At 47.0% G+C, this 24,674-nt stretch overlaps 1 protein-coding gene across 2 annotated transcripts in view; it reads left to right on the top strand.

Annotated features, from left to right (window-relative positions):
• LOC137756110 (sperm-associated antigen 11B-like) overlaps positions 1 to 12,133 on the top strand; it is a 50,463-nt gene extending 38,330 nt beyond the window's left edge. Inside the window, exons 1-3 of one of the 2 annotated variants that reach the window (XM_068532387.1) lie at positions 5,183 to 5,237; positions 6,320 to 6,469; positions 11,755 to 12,133. In XM_068532387.1, coding sequence (XP_068388488.1) covers positions 5,183 to 5,237; positions 6,320 to 6,469; positions 11,755 to 11,888 — 339 coding nt within the window. In that variant the 3' untranslated portion in view covers positions 11,889 to 12,133. Of the gene's footprint in view, positions 1 to 5,182; positions 5,238 to 6,319; positions 6,470 to 11,754 lie in introns of those variants that run through there. The other variant, XR_011072173.1, reaches the window with a different exon arrangement.
• The last annotated feature ends 12,541 nt before the right edge of the window (positions 12,134 to 24,674 follow it).

Genomic DNA, 24,674 nt, shown 5'->3' with positions numbered 1-24,674 from the left:
GAGATAGGAACCTGGGTCCGGGGTCCCTCCAGGACCACGGGGATGCTCAGGCCGACCTGGTCGCCACTGCCCGCCCTTGGCTGCTGAGGGCTGGGTCGGGTCGGCTGCTACGGTCTAAGCCTGAGAAAGGCCCGCAGGAGGGGCGCGATGTGGGGAGAGCGGGGCAAGGGGAGCGCGAACTGCTGGGACTGCCCGACCGCATCTCTGCTGCTCCTCCTTTTGGTGACTGGCGCTTACCTACCCGCAGCCCCTTGAAATGCCCACGAAGCGGGAGGGTGGGTGATCGGTTATGTTAGGGAGACCCAGTATCATTCGGTCTACCCTAGAATACGTTTATCTGGTCCAAATGCAAGAGGCACCTGTCCGTAGAGCCACCTCAAGCGAAGTTCTCTACAGGGAGGATCCTTCAATCCACCAACCACCTTTCCGCTCCAGGGCTCCACACCTGTGCTTCCAGGGCTCTCCTGGCACCGCTGTGAAATGCTACCAGTTTGGCGTGTGAGGGCTGGTTTAACCAGCTGCTTTCAGCCTCAGAGAGCACACATGGAGACTGAGTAAGGAGACCCACATCTCCCGCTTCTGTTCTAGGCCAAGGGCCAAAGGATCAGGATTCGATCTCGTTTCCCGCATCCGGATCGCCCCTACTCGTTCCAGTCTGGTCTCTCCAGGCAGGTGCCCAGCAGGTCCTCGTTGAGCACAAGTTGTGCACGTGTACGGGGTGTGTGAGCGTGGGACATGGACATCTTCCACTCAGGGAACTTGGACTTCAACTGAGAAGACCAAAGTACTAAAAAAGAAAAAAAAGGAACTACAGTTTGGGATACATGTTACAAAGGAATAAGAATAATTGCATCGGAAAGACAATAGTTCTGGGGCACTTAACCCCATGAAGAGGACGGGGCAGATCTCCCCGACATTGACATTTAGGTTGAGAGCTAAAGGTTCAGAGAGGTCGCTCATGGGAAGAGGAGAAAAGTATTCCAGGCAGAGGGCACAGCGCAAGGGAGGGCACACAGACAGCCAAGAGCTGGTGTGCAGGAGTCACAGGGACGCCAGGGGGGCTCTGGCGGGAGAGCAGGAGCCGCTGGGGAACAGCACAAGTCTGGAGAGGAGACCCAGGCTCAGATCGCCATCGCTTTGTAGACCACGCTAATGGGCTTGGTTGGATTTAATCACAAAGTAATAGCAAATTTTTGCAGGGATTTTAAAAAGAAGTGTGACATGAACCAATGAACATGAAACAAAAAAGTCCACCATCTCTCATCCACACTCCCTTTAATTGGCTGAATGAAGGTGGCCACGTAAAATATTTTCTTGCTAAAAATTTTCAACATTGTTATAATTCTGATTAAAATGATGGTATTAAAGGCCTCTGGGTTAAAACACACACACACGCAAAAGTCATGCTGGAAGCAAATCAGACGGTGAAGCCAATCAGCTAGGAAAGCGGAGGAGGTGGGGTTGTCAGGGCAGCTGTCGTCCTGTGTCAGTCCCACGGCTACTCCTCCCCGCATTCTCCAGTCAGTTTCCGTCATTCCCCCCAAACACCTGCTGCCAAAGCCTCGCCTCTCGGTCCTCGGTTACAATTAATCACACTGACTTACTCTGCTATTTAGTGAGAAGTGACCTCCATGCAGACAGGATATGCGGCTACGGGACTTCTCGCTGCCGGAAGAATTGTAAAAGACCAGAATTCAGAACTGGAAAATGCCCCAACACCTCTCCGTGCTGTTTGAAAAAGTGGACCGTCAACTCACTGAATCCAGTGAAAGACAGAAATCCAGTGGAGCCTGGTCCCTGGAATTGCCGACAGCTAGGCCTCTGAGTCTTCTTCTCCAGGCCTTCCAGCTGGAACATCCCCAGTGGAACCACTGAGTGAGGACTTGCTGAGAGCTTTCACCCCGTGCAGAGCCAGTACAGGAGATGCAGAGAACACAAGGCCTCCACCTGATGAGGGGGGACAGCAATGCAGGTTACGTGAGAGTCTCAATACTGGAAAAGATGAACCAAACAACATATCCAATCAGCCACAAGCCTAAGTGAACATCATTTTATTTTTTGCCTGAATTATATTGATTGATCTTGATAATATTGGGTTTCTTTTCTGATCAGAAGTTCTGCTCAACAGTTTTACATGTCTTTTATTAATTAAAATGGAATAAATCAATATTAGGTGCAGTTTGTTTGGCATACACTGTAATTCGAACCATAGACCTCCAGGGAGACAAAGCAAAGAGATGCTCTGTGAGAAGGGTTGACCCCAGTGGATGGCTATGGAGGGCCCCATCCAGCAGGTGGCAGCAGAGAGTGGCTCTGGCACTGGGCAGGGTTTGGGTAGGTGCCCTCAGACTTCTTAACGTGAAAACCAGCAAAGTAAGGGGAGTAATAAAGCATTTGACCTGACTTTCCTGCCCAAACTGTATTTCAGACAGTAGTCCAGCTAATAAAGGAAGGAAGGGTGATAGAATGAGGAAAGCACTATTTTGCAAACACCTTTATACATTTTGTATTACCTGAAGTTGAGAGAGCGAGACAGAGGCGGGGAGAGAAAGAGAGAGAAGGTTGGAAGATTAACGGAACAAACATCTGGGTGAGCAGATCTGCCATCCAAGTTCTTAACGGAAAAAGGAAACATGCAGGGGGTGAGATTTTCAGCCCTGGAACATCCTCTTTCTTGCCTCCTGAGCGGCACCGCGTTAAATCCTGGAAAATGTGAATGTGGGGTAAGCAGGGATTATTGCAGATTATCTTCTTAGGCAAAGCAGCCTCTACCATTTTACTTTAGCTCACCTACTTGGTTCAGATGAATCAAGATCTCACATACTAAGCGGCTTCAAAAAACAAACAAAGAAAAATACTAGTTATTAGTTGCATGGACAAAAAACAAGAGTTAGAACTAGTGATTAGAATGTTCTGAAATGGGTTCTTCTCCCCCTCAGGATGGATGTGGCTTTTAGCAGGTAAATTGCTCTATGGTTTTTTTAGAACACAGAATTCTGGAAGAGGACTCAGAACTTTGTTCTGTTAGGACCAATGTGACACCAACTGCTTTTATAACGACTTTGCCAACATTTGTCTATCAAAAAGCAGGACGAGCTTTTCACTTCTTCCTCCTGCTCAAGAATTGCTCTTTTCAGAAGCATTGGAGAGGGATTACTTTATCTTAAGACCTAGACAGAGGAAGTGAGACGTGACTGTTTGGGGCTCGATTTCTTCATCTAATTTGATCAGATGATTTGAATGAATTAGAGCCTTCCTTTAGCTGAGCGGTGGTTATCAAAATACTGTTCTTTTTTCTTTTTTTTTTTTTTTAGCATCTTTCTTGGAGTATAATTGCTTTACAATGTTGTGTTAGTTTCTCCTGTATAACAAAGTGAATCAGCTATACATATACCTATATCCCCATATCTCCTCCCTCTAGCACCTCCCTCCCACCCTCCCTATCCCACCCCTCTAGGTGGTCACAAAGCACCGAGCTGATCTCCCTGTGCTACACAGCTGCTTCCCACTAGCCATCCATTTTACATTTGGTAATGTTCAAAATACTGTTCTAGGTTGATCCGTGACTCATCACTATTAACCTCTGAATATTAGAATGGGCTTTCTTTACTTTTTTTTTTAATAGGGAAAACAAACATCTGTAGAAATAAGTTGCTTATATACTGTAAAATTTGCATTATCTTTATAAAAGATCCTAATTCTACACTTAAGTACATATAAGTACAACTATAAGACATAGCTGCTGGACTGGAAAATAAAGAGAGCATGGGGTGAAGGAATAAGAAATCTCCATTTAGAGTTGAGGTAACCACAGCTTTTCACTTCCTTTCTTGACCATCTACTTTCTTCAGACGTCCAGTTGTCAGAATCTGGTGACCTCGGTGACTAATGACCCTTATCTTGGGCCAGTTGTCTCCCACCCCTGCCAGAGTCCCCAATGTCCTCCTGAATTGGAAGATTTCCTAATGCCTAAAAATAAAAGGATGTGTTTGATCTTAATGCTACCTCTGCCTAGAACCTCTGCGCGCCCAAGACCCGGAGCGGTGATTGCTGGGTCGAGATGCTGGGGCAAGTCCGTGAGCATCGGTTCAGAGCTGCAGTCCTCCTCTGCTTCCTTGTTGCTTCCGCGGATGCCAAGTGTCCGTGGTACCTGCTGCCCCCTTCTCCACCCACTTCCACCTTCCTCTGGGGAGAACAGATGTATTTTCATTTACACAAGTAATCAAAGACATTTTTGTCTGGACCAAAATGTGCATGCACATAAGACACATGGGATAAACACTGCCCTTTCCAGAGTCACTGACGTTACACTGGACGTTAGATGGTTATAACGTCTGGTTGAGTCCAGAACACCCTGCCTGGGTTGCGCAAGCCTGTGATAAAGCAGCAAAATGAAATCTCGTGCCTGCTAAGAAGACGATGAAGATGCACCTTTGGCTTAATTATCGCTAGAAGAGAAAACCCAGGCTCAGTTACAGGACTTGTTTTCAAAACAGTGTTGAATTGGACCCAATGGCATCAATAGTCAGGCATCTGGGGGAAAGAGGAGAATAGAAAGAGGGGAGAAAACTGAAAAAGAGCCAGAAAAAATTACAAAGGGTGGAGGGTAAAAAGAGATGAGGGAGAGCTTCGGGAGGAAGAACAGGAAGGGCTATTTGGAGTGGCTTTGGAACTACCTCTGCAAGCTCAGGCAATGACAGCCTTGAAAGTCAGGTCATACCTGAAACGCTTTGTGTTTTTCTGCATGATTTTTTATGCTAAAATAAATATGTTCAGAAGAGAGGGTAGGAGCACAGTGGCAGCTTTATTTATGACACCATTTTAACGAATAGCCGTGCTTTAACCGTCAGCACTTGAAATTGGCGATTTTGTGTTAATGACCTTTCTCTCCCTTCTTCCTTCTCCTCCTCTCTTCGCCTTACCTGTCTTATTCACCAAATCCGCCCAAGGCACTCAGGCATATTATTTACTTCCTGAGAAAAATGGCTCAATGTTTGTTTGTTCCACTAGCGGTGGGAAAGTAATGCATCTACCCGTGTCCTGTGAAAGCAGGAAGTTATTCAGGATGCAGCCCATCCTGGGCCACAGGCCCACTCGCCCAGCCCAGCTATAAAGGAAGCCCTGCTGCGGCCCGCCCGCCTGCGGCCACCCTGGGCATCCCAGCTGCCGTCCCCTCGGCGACATGAGGCAGTTCCTCTCTCCAACCACCCTTCTCCTGGTGGTTCTTCTCTTCCCAGGTAAATTGGAAGTGTGGCCTGGGCCTGGGGGCCAGGGTCTCTCCACAGTGGTCATTTCCAGGATAGGAGTCCAGGCTGGGCCTTGAGAAACTCAGCCCTGGGAGCCCATCTCCTGGTGGGTTTTTCAGTAGGAGCCTCTGCCTGGGTTTGTGAATGACACCCTTTTTTTTTTTTTTTTTTTGGCCGATCCCCGACCAGGGATCAAACCCACACCCCCTGCATCGGAAGCACAGAGTCTTAACCCCTGGCTGGCCAGGGAAGTCCCGTGAATGACACTCTGAATGTGCTGCTGGCATAGCTTCCCAGGAGGGAGGGTCCCCACGCTGACTCCACTTTCTTCCTTTTAACATCCCCTTCCCCTTACAGAGAAGGACAGTGTGTGTCAGGGAGGACCTTGACATTTAGGGGGTCTCAACGACTACCTTGGTGACAGCCTAGGGGTGGTCAGCTTGGCTTCCACGGGGCACCACCACTTACCATTTCAGGCTCCACCACTTACCATTTCAGATCGTTCATCTCTCTCTCTGACTCTGTCTCTCTGTCTCTGTCTCTGTCTCTCTCTCACACACACACACACACACACACACACACACACACACGTCACATTTGCCCCTCTTTCAGCCTACTCCGTCCATCCTCCGCTCTCTGTTTTTGCACTTTAGTGACGTATGGTTGTTACACGGGGCACGGCACCTGCTTACTGTGTACAGTGTGATGCGTGTGGACATATGCAAACGCCTGTGCTTCCATCCCCCCAGCCGAGGGGACGGACGCCCCAACTCCTCCCAGAGTTTCCGTAGCCCTGTCTTCGTGCTGTTGTTTTCCTGTGGTAACAACACCTAACGTGAGATCTGCCCGCCTAGCAAATTTCGAAGCACACAAGGCCGTGTTGTTACCTAAGCTGGACAGCAGGTCTGGGCCGTGCCCGTCCTGCGAGACCGGAACTGTAAACTTGGGCGACAATCCCCCTGCCCCTCCCACCTCCACTGTCATTCGAGCCGCGGAATGTAAGCCCCTCATCCTCCTGGCTCTGTGAATGGCGAGCTCTGAGCGTTCTCTGCTGTGTGTTTACTCTGAGACAGGATTGTCCAGGGTCACGAATGCTAACCAGCAGGACACCGAGGGTCCCAGGGGACCAGAGGAAGGCTCCCCGGGACGTGGAACTGAAGGGTCTCACCCGTCACGCCACCAAGTAGAACGCCACCTCTTACCTCGCACGCCCCCCTTCCCGGGTAAGTGATGGGTACGTCGAGGGCAGAGCCTTTACAGGAAGGCTAGATGCGGGGTGACCGGGCCGGGGTGGCAGCTGAGCTGTGCTGGGGACGCAGAGACACTACGTGGACGGCTTAGGCTGCCCTGCCCGTCGGAAAGGACGTGGGAGTCTCACAGCCCCCCAGGGCGGGACCCCTGGAGGTCTTGTGAAACGTGGGAGCGTCGAGCAGACAAGAGGCCGCTGCTCGGACTTCACCCAAAGCTGGTGGCCGGAGGGGATGGTGTCGGTCAGACGTGCCCCCGTGCGTGGGTGCAGAGGCGGGCAGCTCTATAGAGAGGGGGGTGACCAAACCCCGGAGAGGCGAGTCTGAGATCCTCCCCCTGTCAAGAGCCTTAAACAGAGAAGGGGAAACTGAGATGAGTTTGGGAAGAAGCTTCTGGAAAGGGCCACTGGTGACTTGAGAGGCTCATGCTTTTCCTCAGGGAAAGGGCCTGGGCCCTGTTCCCACCCCGAGACACCGGAGATGGGCTTCAAGAGAGGCCCTTGGAGACCTGAGTCTCTCCTGACACAGGAAGCCACGCTGGCCTGACGCCTCTTCGGCGGCCAAAGTCTAACGGGTGGCAGCTTGCTCTGCTGCGCTTCCCTGGTGCAGGTGCGAAGGAGGGGTGGACGCCGCCTGGGAATGGGCCCGCCTTCCTAGGTATTCGGTGGGCAGAACACGTATTTGTTTTCCGTGGTCCAGATTTGGGCCTCACACAGGGGTCAGCTTTGGGCCTCTGGAAGAGGGTGTCTGTTGAGGACCTGAGGGGTCAGTGAGAATGTGCCTTAGATGCCACCAGACACTGAGGGCCTGCGAAAGAGTCAGCCGCGAACTGGAGTAAGGGTGCCTCCTCCGACCGGCTGGCTGCCAGGGCACAAGGTCAGCGCATCACAGGACAAATCAGTGAGAAACTCGGATCTGCCTCCTCCTCGTCCACCTCACGGCTGCAAGCCTCAGAGACCTCAGTAACTCAGCTGGCGGAAGAGAGTAGGATCTCTAAAGAAAAGAGCTCATTGCTGACCACACCTTGTGCCCTGCCTGCAGCAGGGTGAACTTCAGGGAAGCTGCGTGGGCTTCCTGGGCCTCTGTCGCTGTGTCTTTACAACCTCAGGGTCAACCAGCACTAAGAATGTAACTTCTGTCTAAGGAAGAGTGATTGGATTGTTTGCATGCATGTCTGTCTGTCCACGTGGGTGTTTGTGAGGGGAGGTCTGTTGGCAGGGATGTTTCTTGGAGCAGAAGGGAGAAGGCTGGTGCTAGAGAAGGATGCTGTTGGCAAAAGCACCAAGAACAGAGAAGGGAGCACGTGAGCCACTAGGAGAAGCGCGACACAACTGGCTCGGGGACTGACAAGGGATGCTCTCAAGACGGTCCATTGACTGTGATCCACCTGTTGGAGATTCTGGACCACGTGACTTCTGTGTCCCCTATATGCTCTGCCTGTGTCTCCAAAGTCACGTGAAGACTAGTGGGAAATGTAAACCTCACCAGAGAATAAGAGATCAACTGCCACATTCACTGTGCAAAGCCCAACACCCAGAACAGGACTTAGCACGTTATAAGTTCTCAGTAATTATTTCTTTTTTTTTTTAACATCTTTATTGGAGTATAATTGCTTTACAATATGGTGTTAGTTTCTTCTGTACAACAAAGAGAATCAGCCATATGCATACACATGTCCCCATATCCCCTCCCTCTTGCGTCTCCCTCCCACCCTCCCTATCCCACCCCTCTAGGTGGTCACACAGCACCCAGCTGATCTCCCTGTGCTATGCGGCTGCTTCCCACTAGCTATCTATTTTACAAGTAATGATTTCTTGAGTGAATACTCGGGTAAATTGGCTTTGCTTCATGACAAAAATGCTTAGTGGACAAAATGTTGTTATGAGCTTGTCTTTTTTTTTTTTTAAATGTTGAGTTTCTTTAGGAGTTTTTGTTTAAATTCCTCTACTTTTTTTTTTAATTTATTTATTTATTATTTATGGGTGTGTTGGGTCTTCGTTTCTGTGCGAGGGCTTTCTCTAGTTGCGGCAAGTGGGGGCCACTCCTCATCGCGGTGCGCGGGCCTCTCACTATCGCGGCCTCTCTTGTTGCGGAGCACAGGCTCCAGACGCGCAGGCTCAGTAATTGCGGCTCACGGGCCCAGTTGCTCCGAGGCATATGGGATCTTCCCAGACCGGGACTCGAACCCGTGTCCCCTGCATTGGCAGGCAGATTCTCAACCGCTGCGCCACCAGGGAAGCCCCGAACTTGTCTTTATTGTACATGAGATTCATAACATTAGATCATTTTGTCTTATAAGTTACTGTGGCAATCCACAAGATGTTATCATGAGTAATAATAATAATAGTAACAATAATATTTATATACTGCTCACTTTGTGCTGGTCTGTTCCAACTGCTTGCCATAAGTTCATTTAATCTTCACAATAGCCTTAGGAAATAAGTACTATTATTATCCCCACATTGCAAATGAGTAAACTGAGAAGAACAAGGCCCATGGCCTTTCCCCACGTGATGTCAGAGCTGTTAGCAGCGGGGCCAGCCAAATGGTCTCCAAAGACTGTGCCATCCGTCCTCCTGTTGCTCTTACTGACTGGTACAAGATTCCAGGGCTAGAGGCTTCTAGGACCAAAGTATGTCCCAAACAATTTAATTAATATAATAATGATTTAAGTATAATAAGCATCTACTGTGTGCCAGGTACTTTGCTAGAACTCATACAAACTTAGAGGATAGGTTTATCACCTCCTTTTGATGGTCAAGGAAATCTCAGCTCCTTGAAGAGTGGCTTTCTCAAAAGCACACACCACCTAAGTAGCAGAAAAGTTGTGTGAATTCAGAACTATCTTCCTCTAGAACCTACGATACTATCCTCTCTTGTTTCAATTCAGGGTACTAGTTTTATTAATTTTTTAGAATTCATTTTGGTGACCAGATATGCAGGTTGAAGAGGGGCTGGAGGGCGAATGCTGGTCTGGACTGTGTGTAGGTGCAGTAAGAATGAGCTCCTCTGATTGGTGAAAGGTGTGTGTCCACTTCTGTTTCCCACTGGAGGGGCCTAGAGAGGACAGCCAGAAGGTACAAACACCTACCTCACAAATAACCTGAAAACAAGTGACATAGTTCAACATGAGACTAGGATACTTGGAGGGATACAATAACTCCCTTCAGACAGGGTTATTCTGAGTAGATCAGCAGACTAAAGAGAGCCATGGAGTGAACATTATAGACAAGGAGTTTTATTTTTATTTTATTTTATTTTTTTAACATTTTTGTTGGAGTATAATTGCTTTACAATGGTGTGTTAGTTTCTGCTATATAACAAAGTGAATCAGCTATACATATACATATATCCCCATATCCTCTCCCTCTTGCGTCTCCCTCCCACCCTCCCTATCCCACCCCTCTAGGTCATCACAAAGCACCGAGCTGATCTCCCTGTGCTATGCGGCTGCTTCCCACTAGCTATCTATTTTACATTTGGTAGTGTTTATATGTCCATATATACACTACCACTCTCTCACTTAGACAAGGAGTTTTAAATCCCCAAAAGAAAGGGGTTCCTAGTGATGACTGTTCTGCAGCTGTGGCACAGGATGACCTAGAAAAACATGACATTTCTCAGCAGCACTGAGACGATTCTAGAGTCCTCTGCCATTGATGTCATAATGAAAATAATCTTTGGATTTTGTTGGGGCTTAACTAGATGAATGATAGGTCTGAGGAGGTAAATCTCTCTCTTGGAAGAAGCAGAGCTACATACCTGGAGTTGACTTTATAGTTTTAAACTTGAAACTATGAACCATATGGGGTATTTAAAATAATCAAAGGTAGAGGAGTAGACAATAGAATGGTGTTTCCAGAGGAAAGGGGTAGAGAAATAGATGGAGCTGTTGTTCAATAGGGTAAAGTTTCAGTTATGCTGAGTGAATAAATCCTGGAGGTGTGCTGTACATCATAGAGCCTATAGTTAATGCTGCAGGTCGTGCATTTAAAAAGTTCTTAAGAGGGGTAGGTCTTATGTTCTTACCACAAGAGAAACAAAAACTAAACAAAACAAAAACAAAGGGACACAAGGACACTTTTGGAGGCGAGGAATATGTTTATGACCTTGATTATGGCGATGGTATCAGGGTGTTTTTTGTTTTTTTTTTTTTTCGGCCATGCTGAGCGGCTTGCAGGATCTTAGTTCCCCAACTAGGGATTGAACCCGGGGCCCCGGAAATGAAAGCACCAAGTCCTAACCACTGGACTGCCAGGGAATTCTCTACGTGCAGGTTTTCATGGATAAGAAAAAAAAATTATTGATCTGAAAATGAAGTGATAAGAAAATAATTTAATTGATTGACCAATTGATTCATTGATCTAGCCAAATAATTGTAAGGCACACGATGAAAGAAATTAGGACAGGAAGAGGGTAACATCTCTTAACATTTAATCACTCTGAAGGTCAAATCTCAAATCGGTGGCAGCGCCTGTGATAATCGGAGCACCCTGGTCTCCATCAGAAGCCTTCCCCAGCCAGACACCTATTGCTAATTCTCTGATATTGTGCCTCTGCTTTCATTGTGTTCATCAGTTTTTTCTTTTTTTAACACTTGCCCCTCACCCTTTTCCATCATTGTCATCATAATATATTACTTAAGAGAAAAATTAATGTTTAACAATTTTAGTGCTTGAACTATAGAGTGAGACATCAATTTCATATTAACTCAAGTAACTTGACTCATGTTTAAGGTAGCAGGTCCAGGCATTCATAAGGTAGTGAGGGGCAGAAAATACATCTTTTCGTTCTTTAAAATTCTACCCTCTGCCACCCCTGCTCGCCTGGCCTGGCCTAGATGTCTCATCTCCCTTACAGGGACGGCTCTGCCCACTTTCCTCGGGGACCGTTGCACTTAGTACATGTCTGATGGGGCCATGTCACTTCCCAGTTTACCTCAGAGAGTTCTTATTTGTCCCCCTACACAACATTCTAAATTATTTAAAGTACAACATTTGTACTGTAATGCATCCCTCACCATTTCTCTTCCCAACTGCCTCTGAATTTGCAGGGAGAGTGAAGGTGACTTTAAAGCCGGAATCAAGAATCTGAGTTCGATGCTATCAGAACGGTTGCATGGCAATATGATAGATCATGTACAAAAGAAATCTGTTTCCTATCCCCTGCCATCCTCCACCATATCCCTTTGGGCTAAGATAACCAGTGTTTGATTCTTGAGATTGTCTTAAGAGGCTAATGTTGGCTATTTCTTTATACAGACGTTGAACCAGATTTCAAAGTTGTCAACTGCAAGAGAGGCGATGGCAGATGTCAAAAATATTGTAATTATATGGAACTACAACTAGGCTATTGCTCTAAAAAGAAAGATGCCTGCTGTTTACCTCAAAACTGAGGTTGTTGTCATAAAAGCCAAAGCTTTGTCCACTCCCTGTTCTCCTGGGCCATCAATCCAGATGCGGGTGTTTTGGAGAAGGAGCTGAGCAGAGAGGAGGTGAGGCTTGGTCATCTGCGCCTGACAGTCTAAACATCCTACTGCAGCAAAAGAAAAGTCAAAAACTGCTATACGTGATCTTTTGGTGTGATCTTAGAGAAAGTGACTTAGCTTGAGATGTACAATACCTTGCAAATCACACAATGTTTACTGGTAGATATGGATGTAATAAACTTTTATAGGAAAGCATTCAGGTCATTTGTTCTTTTATTTTAAAAATATTTTTTGAGTACCTACTTTTGTTCTAGACACTGAGAAATGTAATGAATTGAAACTGTGGATATATGAGGAGAAGAACATCTCAATACATAAAAACAACAAAATGCTGCATATTTTTAAATGTGAGTATATCCAAAATGTGGGGAGGACGAATATGAGAGAATTAAGAAAGGATTCCTGGGGATATTTGAGCAGGATTTTGGAGGATGATGAGGAGTTTCTTAAGTGAAAGAGAGAAACAGAGATTTTTCAGGCAAAGAGTACAGTTTGTAGGAAGTCATGGAAACTTGAAAGAATGATTTGCTAAGAAAACGGGGAGAAGCTCAGCATAACCGCAAAGGAGAGGGACTAATTACAAGGACCAAAAGAGGAGGGTGCAGGAAAATGGTGTGAAGTTGTCAGAAAACATATATTACGCTAAAGACCTCGGAGGGCTAAACAAGAGAAGGTTCCCAGGTGCGCCAGGGGAGTGAACGTAATCATACTTGAGTGTTAGGATGTTCATTCTAACAAAAGAATTGGGGATGGACTTGCAATGTGTGAGACCAGAGGCAGGAAGGTAAGAGATGACTGGGACAGTGAAGGCTGAGGATGTGGTCAGTGGCTGAGATGGTGACAGAGGCTCTGAAGAGGGAACAATTAAGGGGCTTCTGCAGAGGCTGAGGTTACAGGTCTGGTGACGGAGGAGAAGGAAAGGCACGGGGTGGGGGAGAGTCCTGGGGACCAGGCGATGCCCGGAACGTGGGGAGGAGGGGGAGCACGGTGGGGGGCTAGACCGGTCTGGGGAACATCGGATTAGAAGCCGGCGGCGTTCACCATGTCCAGCTGGGACCTGGATGGACTTGCACAAGTTCCGGGAGAGAGGAGGAGACAAGAAATAAAAGAGTCAAAGTCAGCCATAAAAAAGAACGAAATAATGCCATTTGCAGCAACATGGATGGACCTAGAGATTGTCAGACAGAGAAAGACAAATATCGTGATATCGCTTATATGTGCCATCTAAAATAATGGTACAAATGAACCTATTTACAAAACAGAAATAAAGTCACAGATGTAGAAGACAAACTTATGGTTACCAAGGGGAAAAGTGGTCGGGGGAGGGATAAATTGGGAGATTGGGATTGACACATACACACTGCTCTATATAAAATAGATAACAAATAAGGACCTACTGTATAGCACAAGGAACTCTACTTAATACTCTGTAATAACCTATATGGGGAAAGAATCTAAAAAAGAGTGGATATATGTATATGGATAACTGATTCACTTTGCTGTAGAGCAGAAACTAACACAACATTGTAAATCAACTATACTCCAATAAAAATTAGTTAAAAAATGAAAAAAAATAGTCAAAGTCATTCACTTGTAGGCAGAAACTGAAATCTTGAAAAATTCTTATAACCTATCACCCAGGGACGGATTTCAGAGGGACGCACTGAAGAATGCTGACGTTTCCATGAGGCACAGAAAAATGAGGAGTCCCCGAGGGAGATGAAGAGAGACCTATGACAGGAAGGGGAAAGCGGTCCAGGAAAGAGCGCGGTGCTGAGACAGCATGCAGAGATGCTGGGACAGCAGGCAGAGATGCTGGGACAGCAGGCAGAGATGCTAGGAGAAAGTGAAGGATGCCTCTGTCTCCACGGTTCCTCAGCCACACCTAGTTGAGGGACCGGGCATCAGACACCTGGGTCTTGGCTGGAGTTCTGTCAGCAATAGAGCCTTGGGTATTAAGCCTTAGGAGGTCAGTGTCTCCCTCTAAGTGGCGAGAACAAAAATGTATTCAAGGCAGCTTTTTGTTTTTGTTTTTTGGATTTTCTTTTTCTTTTTGGTGTAAGAGTTAAAATAATGATTAAGTATGAGAGCTAAGGTACATGTGTGTGTGGCAAAGTCTGTAAAGGAAGCATAAAGTTGAGATGACTGAGAAGGAGATGGAGAAAACAAGAGCCCTCCCTGCAAAAAACACATCTACATACGTTACCATTCTCTTTAAATCTCTCTAATGACTTCCCTGTTCTCATTCACTCACTCACTCACTCACTCATTCATTCACTCATTCATTCAACAAATATCTAGGAAGCATCCACGATGCCCCAGGTAGTGTTCTAGATACAGGAGATTCAGTAACAAACAAAATCTCCCACGCTCTGGTCGCTCATATATATCCTAATTGGAGAGACCGATAAGCAAGGTGTATAAATAAAACATCTATTGGAAAGTGATAAATGATACGGAAAAAGAAAAAGCAGGGGAGGGGATACAAAGTGTCAGGCAGAGGGCGGCATTTGGATGCAGGAGATAGAGAAGTCCTCTGCAAGAAGGTAGATTCTGAGACCTGAAGGTGAGGAGTGAGCCCTTGGTATCTGGTGGGCAGTGGGCACTCCAAGGAGGGGAAACAAACGCCAGCGCCCCTAGAAGGGCCAAGCCTGGTGCATTTGAGGAACAACCAGCGGAGGCCAGCAAAGAGAACTCAGAGGTAAGAGTAAGATTCAGGCTTTCACTCTGAGGAAGATAGGAAGCCACTTGGAGTTTTTGTTTCTCTGTTTTCCTGTATTTACAAGAAGCCCTTTATTAATACTGTCAGGAGTAAAGTGCCAACACCAGACCAGGCCTTCCTGGGGAAATGCCCTGAGATGAAACCACAACACAGGCCGGAGCCTCTGACCCTTTAGGCCAAGTGAAAACCTCACTAGATAAAGGCCTTTTGTGTCACATGACCCCGATGACCAGTGGGAGCCTGTGATACTGCTGGTGACTTAGAGGTACATTTATTGTGATAATTTGAAATGTGAGCACCGGTCAGCAAGTCCCCCACCCATCTCTTTACACTTAGTCCCTGGCTGGAATTCCACGTGAGTATTTCTAATCATCTCCTGACAAGGACAACTGAACTTCAACAGCCAACAGCCCCACCCTCAGCTGTGTCTGCTCCCGGGGTTCCTGGGTGTCGTTAACGTCCCAGGGTCCACCCAATCGCACAAGTGCCCCTCTCGGTTCAGACCTTGCTCTCCCTTGGAGGGAAATGCAGTCCCCCTAAAACTGAGCTCCCTTACTGAGTTTATGACTAACCTCTCTATTCAAAACTTTGCTTCCTTTCTTGTCCGCCCCTGTTCCCCTCAGAATTGAGGAGTATCAAAGAAAAAGGGGGATTGAAACGGAGTAAGACCCTGCAGGGCCTCCCTGGGTACAAAAGCCCCTCCGTCTCCCCCATTTCTTGTTTGTAGAAAAAAGGACCTTCCTAGACCTTCCCCGACTTCCAAAGAGATCAGAACAACAGAGTCACAGGACCCCTGGCTCCTCCTGAAGAGAGAGAGAGAACCACCTGATGCACCTCTTTGTGCTGTTCTGCAGACACTAAGAGCTCCCCCGGCCAGGTGGTGGACAGTGGCTACATGCTGACCTCCAGCATGTAGACCCCAGGCTGGTCAGAACCAGAAGGTCGATGACTGAGATTCTGGAAACATGGCCTGGTTCTTCACCACCAACCGGTCAGAAGAAGGTCCAGGAGCACGTTTCCTATGACCCTCTCCCCTAACAGTGTCTTTAAAAACCCTTGCCTGAAAGCTGTCGGTGTGAGAGCAGGAGATGACCCACTCCCCGGAGAAAGCCCATATCCTCCACCTAACACGCTCTGACGCTCCTCTCCTGACTCTCGGAGTCCCAGGCGTGATGGCCTTTCCTTCCTCAAGGGCCACACGAGCCTCTCCAGGTCTTCCTTGGCACGAACTGACCTTTTGCTTCCACGCTGCCTCGACACCTTCTTTTGATCTACTCACCTTCAGAGAGAGAGTAAATGTCCTCGAATCCGGAAGAGTCCCGCGCCGGGTCCCCCACCCCCAAGACCGGGCAGGCCCTGTCTTTGCTCTCCTGGTCCAGGAAGGTAAAGGCAGGATGGTCAAACACCTAACTCTACGCTACGAGGCGCGTAGCGCTTCCCGGGCAGGGAGCACATCTGTACCTTCGTTGCCAAACTGCAGAGCTCAGCACGTCTTAACGCATTGTCTTTGTTCAGTAAGTATTTGTGAGTGAATGAAGGAACGAAGGTGGAAGAAGCCTGGGGGGGCGGGTGGAGACTTGAGGAGGGGCCTCCATGCCCTTTCCTCTCCTTCCTCCCCCCTCCTCTGCTGCATTGTTTAACCTCCCTACCCGCCAAGAGCCCTTGGGGAAGTGTCTGCAGGCTAGTGAAGACTTGCCCCTCTCTCTGCCCATAGGCTGGGCTGGGGGTGGTCCTAACCTAGTCCCGACTGAGGGAATTTTTATCCACCGAGAGAAGGTTAGTTGCCATATTAACATCTCCCCCCACTTCCAAACCTCAGTGCCGACCAGCGCCTTTGTGTTTCTGATGCAACCCTGAGCAGGACCGAAGTGGGAGCACTTTGTGTGACATGACGGAAAGATCCGGAGGGCTGTCGTAACCGCCCCAAGGATGTTAGGAGTGAAAACACAGATGGAGTCACACTTTGTAATAAGGGGCAACTTCCCCCATTTATCCTGTAGCTACTAATCCTATGGTCTACCCCCCAAATTTTACTCACATCTTGAAGGACAGGGAAGATCCCCATCACCATCTGCTTTGCAAAGGTAACCCACCAACAAAAATAAATCTATGTAAGCAGGCCCTGGGTCCTCCTGTTGGTCTGTAGAGCATTGTAAGTTATGAGGCAATGGGAAGATGGCCTCCATATGCAAATGGAGATATATACTCCAATAAAGCAATATCTTAGCAAACTATGTTAGATCTATTGGGCTGGCCAAAAGGAACATTTTGGCCAACCCAATACTTAAAGGGATATTCCATATCCCTTAGGTATAATAAACATAAAAGCTAATAAAAACCATAAAAATGCATAAAATAAAATTTTCTTTCTTAGAAGTTGCAGGATGCAATTTTTATATATTTGATGTAAAATTAATTGTGAAAAATATGTCCAAAAGCAAAAAAAGAAAAAAAAATTTTAGTTTCCAATGTTAAGATTATTGCTGATTTTAAATTATTTTATCTTTAAAAATACTCTGTTATTGTATTACTCTTAATTTTAAATATACATTTAAAAAGACAAAATTGATGTGCCTAAGGATAAATATATATGTACCCATAAACAAAGACTACTTTGATTCTAGGCAGGGACAGTCTATAGTAGACTTAAATGGCCTCCAGAAAGTCATAAATTTAACATAAGAAAGAACTTCCTGGGCATTAAGATTATAAAACATTAAAGCATGTTATCCAGAGGGGTTTTTGGAACCTGCTTGGGGATTCATAAGAAACTGGTAAAAGCTGATCTTTTCTACCATTCTGGGTCATTTTTGCAGCTCTGCCTGGGGACAAGGGAGCTAGCATCCTGGCTCCTCAGGGTCAGTTCTGAGCGAGCAGCTCTATTAGTCACACGGTGGTGGTCTTTTTCCGGAAGCCCGCTGAGTGCAGGGCCCCGAGGCCTGACCAGGCATATGGACACCCGCTGTACCCCTGGTGGGAAGAGATCCTTTAGGCACCAGGATGCAGAGCCGGTTGGAACACACCTGACTGCCTTGCTGTCTGCTCCCCTCGCCCACCATCCATACACAGTGTGCTGCTCGCCCACTGTACCCCAAGAAGCCTTCCCGGGGCTTTGATCCCTCAGACTCATTCATGCCCCAGAGTTGCCCTGTCATCAGGAAGTCTGCTTCTTCCGCAGTGCCAAGGTCTGCAGGCAAGGAGATAGGGAGGACGGGCTCAGTCAATCTCATCCCCACTGGGCTTCCGGTGATTAATAACGACCACAGCGAACCTTTCCTTCCGGTCCACACATGCAGTGGCCACCACAGCTACCTGCAGGCTTGGCCTGCTCTGAGCTGGCCTGCTCTTATCTCTTGGGTCATAGGACATGACCTTACTGGACCCAGGGAATCTCTTAGCAATAAGAACAAAAATTAAAATTAGTATGTCCAAATGAAGGGAAACTGAGTGCATTAACACAGCCTCTTTCTTGATGGACCAGAAAAGGTTCCTGGAGTCAGACAAGCAACATCAGTATTACCAATGAGGACAGCAGAGATGGGAAAGACCCCGGCTGCAGGGAAACAACGTCAAGCCCCACTATGGGGCAGAGGGTGCTTCCCTAGGGGGTCTGATTAAATGGCTCTGTTAGGTCTACATGCACCAGTGGGCACTGCGATGAAGCACATGGCCAGTCCTTTTACACTTTCGGGAGAACAGGAAAGCCCCAGAGAATCTGTTCTTCTCTCGTTTCCATCCTCTGGGCTCCTTCTCTGATTTGCCTCCACCCTGTTTCTCCTTTCTCTGAGCTCTGAGAGCTCCCCTAGAGAAAGCTGGTCACTACTTCCTGCCTGTCTATCCAAGGTTCCTGCAACGGGTCAGTTATCATGTCTGTTTCATTGCTGGAAAAATTAAGGCAGAGTTAAATGATGCAACCTAGATCAGGTGGAGATCAGGGACATGCCTAGGACCCTAACCCAGCTCACTCTGAGCCAGAAGACTCAACGTGTGGGTGTGGGCTTTTCTGCTGTTCCTAAGACAACACACGTTTCTTTCTCAGGATGTTCCCCGACAGCACTGGCTAGGACAAGCTTCTCAACAAACACTGGAGATCGGTGCTTTCCCTGCAGGAGGGCATATGGCTCTGTGAGCTGCGGATGACTGCGTATGTGAGTGAGTGAGTAGAAGTGACACCTACTGGGAATGCCAGGTACTCAGGTTCTAGTCTCAACTCTAATAATAATTGTGTTGATGCTTTGGGTAACTCCTGATGAGCACAGTGGGCAAAAGTGCCCTAAACCCAATGAGTTGTGTTTGTATGAATGAGTAATTCATCCTAGGAAACCAATAGCATGACCACAGCTGGTGAAGACAATTAAACAGAGGTGTGTCTGGGATACCTACTTCCATAAGTTATGCGAGTACCTCAGTAGACAAAGGAAATATGGCTGCAGGAGCTTGGCATGCTCTCCTGTGATGAATTATGGTAAACCTGGAAGAGAAAAAAGACCTGCGAGACAAAGGAGAAAAGAATTTGGTGTAGGACTTTAAGAAAATGATAAATAATTGCCCCAACCTTCTCCCTGGCTTACCCAAGGATCGGGTGAATGATTGTTAGCTGTACAGGGGGGTGTAATATGGAGGATTATAGGAAGTAACTAAAGAACTGAGTTAGGATAGTGAAAAGAAAGCCCCAAAGGAGTTTCCAGGGTTAGGAGGAAAGGAGGCTGGTATTGCTGACTAGTCATTTTGGTCTTTAATAGAAGCTACAGGAATAAACACAAAAGAAAGACACACCAGAAGGATTCTAGGATGAGAGGAAGTCAGTGGAAGATCATTTCAAGCGGCTATTGTGGTAAGAATCCTCAGCCAAAAATAAGAACAACTGCCCCAGCCAGAGTCAGGTGGTGGGGACCCAGTTTATTATTTCACCTGGTCTAAACCCAAGGGCTGTGTTGATGTAATTCATGCAGCTGGGAACCAAGGACTTGATGGAAGCCTCTGATGAATAGAGAAATTAGTCTTATTATAGATAATCAAGACACTGCCCTATGGCTTTTAGGGGAGTGTGAGATAATTCCATTGCGGTAGTGAAGGCTGAAAATTCTGTTTATTTCTACAGGGATAAAAAGGGGATCATGAAACACTATATGTGCTGAAATAGACATATGGTAAGTAGGAAATGCTTCAGGAAAAGTGAAGAGCCAGTTTGGACAGAGGAACTGTAAGTATGAACCTAAGTATGACTTTGAGAGGGAAAAGACAAATTTAGCCAACCACTAAATGCTTTTCACTAGTAGCTGTTACTTCTGGAACCAACAGAATGGCAAAGCCACAGAGTTTTAACATTGAAGGACACAGTCATGCTTTCTGCCCTTTGTTCAAGGACACATGAAAATGGATTGGAACATGGCAAATCTGAAGGCAGAAAATAGCATCTGGTATTCCTTTTCTCAAAAAAAAAAAAAAAAAAAAGAGATGCAATGTAGTATAGAAACAAATATAAATTTTATAATATTTTCAAGAATAGCATTTGGATGAAATATTTTCTGATTCCTTGAATATTTCAGAATGATTTTCTTTTTTTACCCATGAGAGATAATCAGTCATGGAACCAAATCCTTGCAACACAATTTTCCTCTTAAAATCTCAAAGGCGCCCTTCCTCATGCAGCATCTAGTGTAGTGGAAGAAATAGGTTAGGTAGGTCTGCTTTTGTTCTCTTATGGGATTCCTGATTTTGGTAGGCTCTTATTTCTTTTTGTTTATGCCTTAAACATTTCATTAAGGCACATTTAACTGCAATTCTCATTTAATTGGTTTCATCTGAAGATTGGGAAGTCCTATAAACTGGCTTATTTCAGTAATTTTCCACTTCACAAACTATTTTTAAATAGTATTTTAACATTATTTCTTTTTTAAAAAGATGTAATTTTATTGTGATAAAAACACAGCGTGATATCTATCATAACAAATGTTAGGTGTACAATGCATGTACAGGCACAGCGTTGCACAGCACATCTTTAGAGCTTATTCATCTTACGTAACTGAAACTTCACACCTGTGGATTAATAATTCCCCACTTCCCCTCCCTCCAGCCCCCGGTAACCGCCATTCACATTATATCTCCTCTGAAAATTTTCTGTTTTCTTCTCAGGAATACCGTAGCCTTTAGGTTGACTTGTCTTCCTCTGACTTTTGTGTCTCACCGTCTCTAGTAGTTTTCGTGTCTGTGTCTTTTTCCTACTGTGTCTGGAATGCCACCTCAAGTGTGATCTTTACATCATTAGTTCAGCTTCCAAAGTGTGGACTTTTCCTTAGTACCACAAATTTTACTCTTCCATTTCATTTTCTAAAAATCTTGCCTACTATTTTATCCCACCTTGTTTTGTCCTTGTAGACAGTTGCCTATAAATGGTAGATACTGGTTTTTTTAATATAAATTTATTTATTTTTATTTATTTATTTTTGGCTGTGTTGGGTCTTCACTGCGGTGCACGGGCTTCTCGTTGCGGTGGCTTCTCTTGTTGCGGAGCACAGGCTCTAGGCACACGGGCTTCAGTAGTTGCAGCATACGGGCTCAGTAGTTGTGGCTCGCGGGCTCTAGAGCGCAGTCTCAGTAGTTGTGGCACTTGGGCTCAGTAGTTGTGGCGCACAGGCTTATTTGCTCCGTGGCATGTGGTATCTTCCCAGGCCAGGGCTCGAACCCATGTCCCCTGCATTGGCAGGCAGATTCTTAACCACGGTGCCATCAGGGAAGTCCTATATGCTGTTTTTTGTTTGTTTGTTTTTAAAATACTTGAGACAGAATTGTCTTCTTATTCCTGCAGTGGATCTTTTTCACAGGATGGGTCTTTTGCTGAGTCTTCCCAATACTATTCCCTTACCTTTATTTTGTAGTTTTTCTTTACATATGCTCTGTATTGATTTGAATTTTATCTCTGGTGAACATGAAGGTATTCAACAGTTAGGTATTATATGATAAGCACCGTTCTAGGTGCCAAAGGTATAATAAAGAACCAAACACACAAAACTCCTGCCTGCATGGAGCTTACATTTTAGGGGGATAAATAAATGAGTGGGAAAGGGTAAATGGCTTCACTCGCCATTAATCTGAGAGCAGTAGAACCCTATCTCAGAATCACCTGGGTGGCAGGTGGGTGGAATTCCCAGCCCAGTTCTCACTGTATCCAATCGCACATTTAATGAAATGGTTAGACTGAAATTGGAAGTAAAAACTCTATAAAACATTGGGCAGTAACGATACAGCCTTGGGATCCTTCCAGCAGACCCTAATGGAAAAGGGGAAAGGCATTCTCCCTCCTTGTGCCACAGAACACAGCACCTTGGGTACCCGGAGGCTCCAGTGCCTTGGCGTCCATGCCAGTCAGAAGAATAACGGCCTCTTCTTTCTGGAGGCTGCAGTGGAGAGCCAGTCCACCAGTCTGCCTCCAGCGGATGGCTGTCTTTTGCCAAATATGCCTTATTGCAAACATGGCACTTGGGATTTTACTTGTCTTATTTATAGTCCCCAAATAAACCCTTGAGGAAACTCTTATTGTTTCCCTCACTCAGATACAGAAACCAAGGTAATAGGCAATGGCCAAATTAATGCTTGGTTTCTTAACGAATGAGAATTCTCCTTACAGGTTCCAAGGTAATAGAAAGAGGACAGGATTAAGCTTGTTAAAAATGGGACAGTGCGGAGGACTGTCCTTCTGTAGCGTCTTATAGTGATTATGAGTCACATCTTTGATGTACAGAATGTTTATATCAACCAACTAATGATATAGCTTCTCCTGTCAAGGAATTCTCGGATGCTTGGCTACTGTTATTAATGGTCTGTGAGTTACGTGACAACTTAAGGTAACAAAGGTACAACAATGCATAATTAACACACGAGGAAGGTAGTTTGTCTTCCCTAGGAATGGTATGCCTGATTCTCCAAACTATTTATGAAATTCTTCCTTAGTGGTTGCATTCCAAGTCTGTGACTTGGGAATAGATTCAAGTGCAGAGGAAAAGGTGGGTGATAAATCCTGATACTATTAATTTATTTCTCCCCCAAATGAGCCGATTTTCCAACATAGCTCATAAAATTTCCAAACCCTTCAGGTCTTGGCTGACACGACACCTGCTGGGACACGGCATAGCGCCCCCCAAGTGACCTGGGGCCCCTGCTGCACTGCCCGAGGACACCTGGGACGAACGTCACCCCCACCGGCAGCCACGCTCCTCTGCTTGCCTGATGCGCCCTTGGAAGCCCAGGGCCTGAGGCCTGTCCACCATTTGTCTTGAGCTTGTAGCTCAAGTCCAGTACATTTCAGAGGCAGAAGAAGAAGGAGAAAAGACGAAAAGAAAGACAGGAAGTTAAGAGAAAGCTCAGCAGATGGCATCTGGCAAGGCGGCCCCCAAAATGTGGGGGGCTGTCAAGGGACTCCTACAGCCACCCCCTGTTTCCCTCCCTGACAAACAGGGCCTAGAAGCCGCTGAACGTTCAGAGTCCCCAGCAGTGTGTGCTCTCTCCCTGAAGAGAGGCAGGGCGTACAACCCTTCACCAGAGGAAGCAGTGAACCTCTCACAGGGAAGAAGGGAGGCATGCAGCCTTTCACCTCACACAGTTCTGTCTGTCTGTCTGTCTGAAAAGGGGAGCTGTCTTTCCTCCTCAGAGCGCTTTCTCCCTGTCTGAGAAACAAGGCCGGCCATTCGGGGTTTCTCCTCATAAAGGGCCCTCTCCTCTTCTGAGGTAGAGCGCCGCCAACCTGGCCTTTCTCCTCAGGGCGCAGTCTCGCTCTGAGGTGGAGAGCCAGCCAGCGCACTTCCCCTCGGAGAGATCTGCCCCTCCTTCTGAAACTCTCAGCTGCCATCCCCGCTGAGTTTCTCCTCGAGGAGCGCCCTCTCTGACTGAGGGGAGCCCGGCCCCCCTGCCTCTCTCCTCGGGGAGCTCTCTTCCCTGTCCATTGGGTGCCTCTCCTCCTAGAGGGCTGTCGAAGGAAAATGGCCCATCCTCTGGCGTTTCATTTTTTTTTTTTAATTAATTAATTTATTTATTTATTTTTGGCTGCTTTGGGTCTTCGTTGCTGCGTGCCAGCTTTCTCTAGTTGTGGCAAGCGGGGCTACTCTTCGTTGTGGTGCGCGTGCTTCTCATCGCGGTGGCTTCTCTTGTTGCAGAGCATGGGCTGTAGGCGCACAGGCTTCAGTAGTTGTGGCACGTGGGATCAGTAGTTGTAGCACGCAGGCTCAGTAGTTGTGGCTCGCAGACTCTAGACCGCAGGCTCAGTAGTTGCGGCATACGGGTTTAGTGGCTCCGCGGCATGTGGGATCGTCCCAGACCAGGGCTCGAACCCGTGTCCCCTGCATTGGCAGGCGGATTCTTAACCACCGCGCCACCAGGGAAGCCCTGGTGTTTCTTTTTATTGTGACCTCTGTCTGTCTGAGAACAAGAGCAGGCCACCAGGCCTTGTCTTCAAAGAGAGCTGCTGACCTCTCTGAGGTCAAGGCCCAGGATCCCACGTTTCTCCTCAGGGAATGCTCTCTCTGTCTGAAACGGGGTGTCACCCACCTGGCGTCTCTCCTCGTACAGCACTATCTTTCTGGGTACAAACGCGGGCCCCCGAGTGAGGTTTGCCCTCTAGAATACGCCTCCCTCTCTGACGTGAAGTGCATCATATGACATGTCTCCTCCGAGAGCGCTGTCTCTGTCTCTGAGGAGGAGGGCTAGCCTTCCTTCTCACAGATTGTTAGTGGGTTAGTGGGATCATGTGGTGAAATGACCAGCGTTCACTGCAGCTCCTCTCCGTCTGCCACTCCTTCGGAGCCTTACTTAGTGGGGGGATGTGGTGATGGCCAGCGTCATGTTACTGCAGGGAAAAAACAGTGAAGCTGCTGGAGAGGATGCAACGGAACCACGATTCTCTACCTGAGGCCATGGTTCTCAGCTCTGGATGCACAATAGCTACGCTCAGGTCCCTTTACAGAATTAGCTAAGGATCC

Source organism: Eschrichtius robustus, chromosome 21 (genome assembly GCF_028021215.1).
Source record: "Eschrichtius robustus isolate mEscRob2 chromosome 21, mEscRob2.pri, whole genome shotgun sequence".
Taxonomy (NCBI): Eukaryota; Metazoa; Chordata; class Mammalia; order Artiodactyla; family Eschrichtiidae; genus Eschrichtius; species Eschrichtius robustus.
The sequence above is the reverse complement of the archived record's forward strand: the minus strand, read 5'-3'. Positions and strand labels throughout refer to the sequence as shown.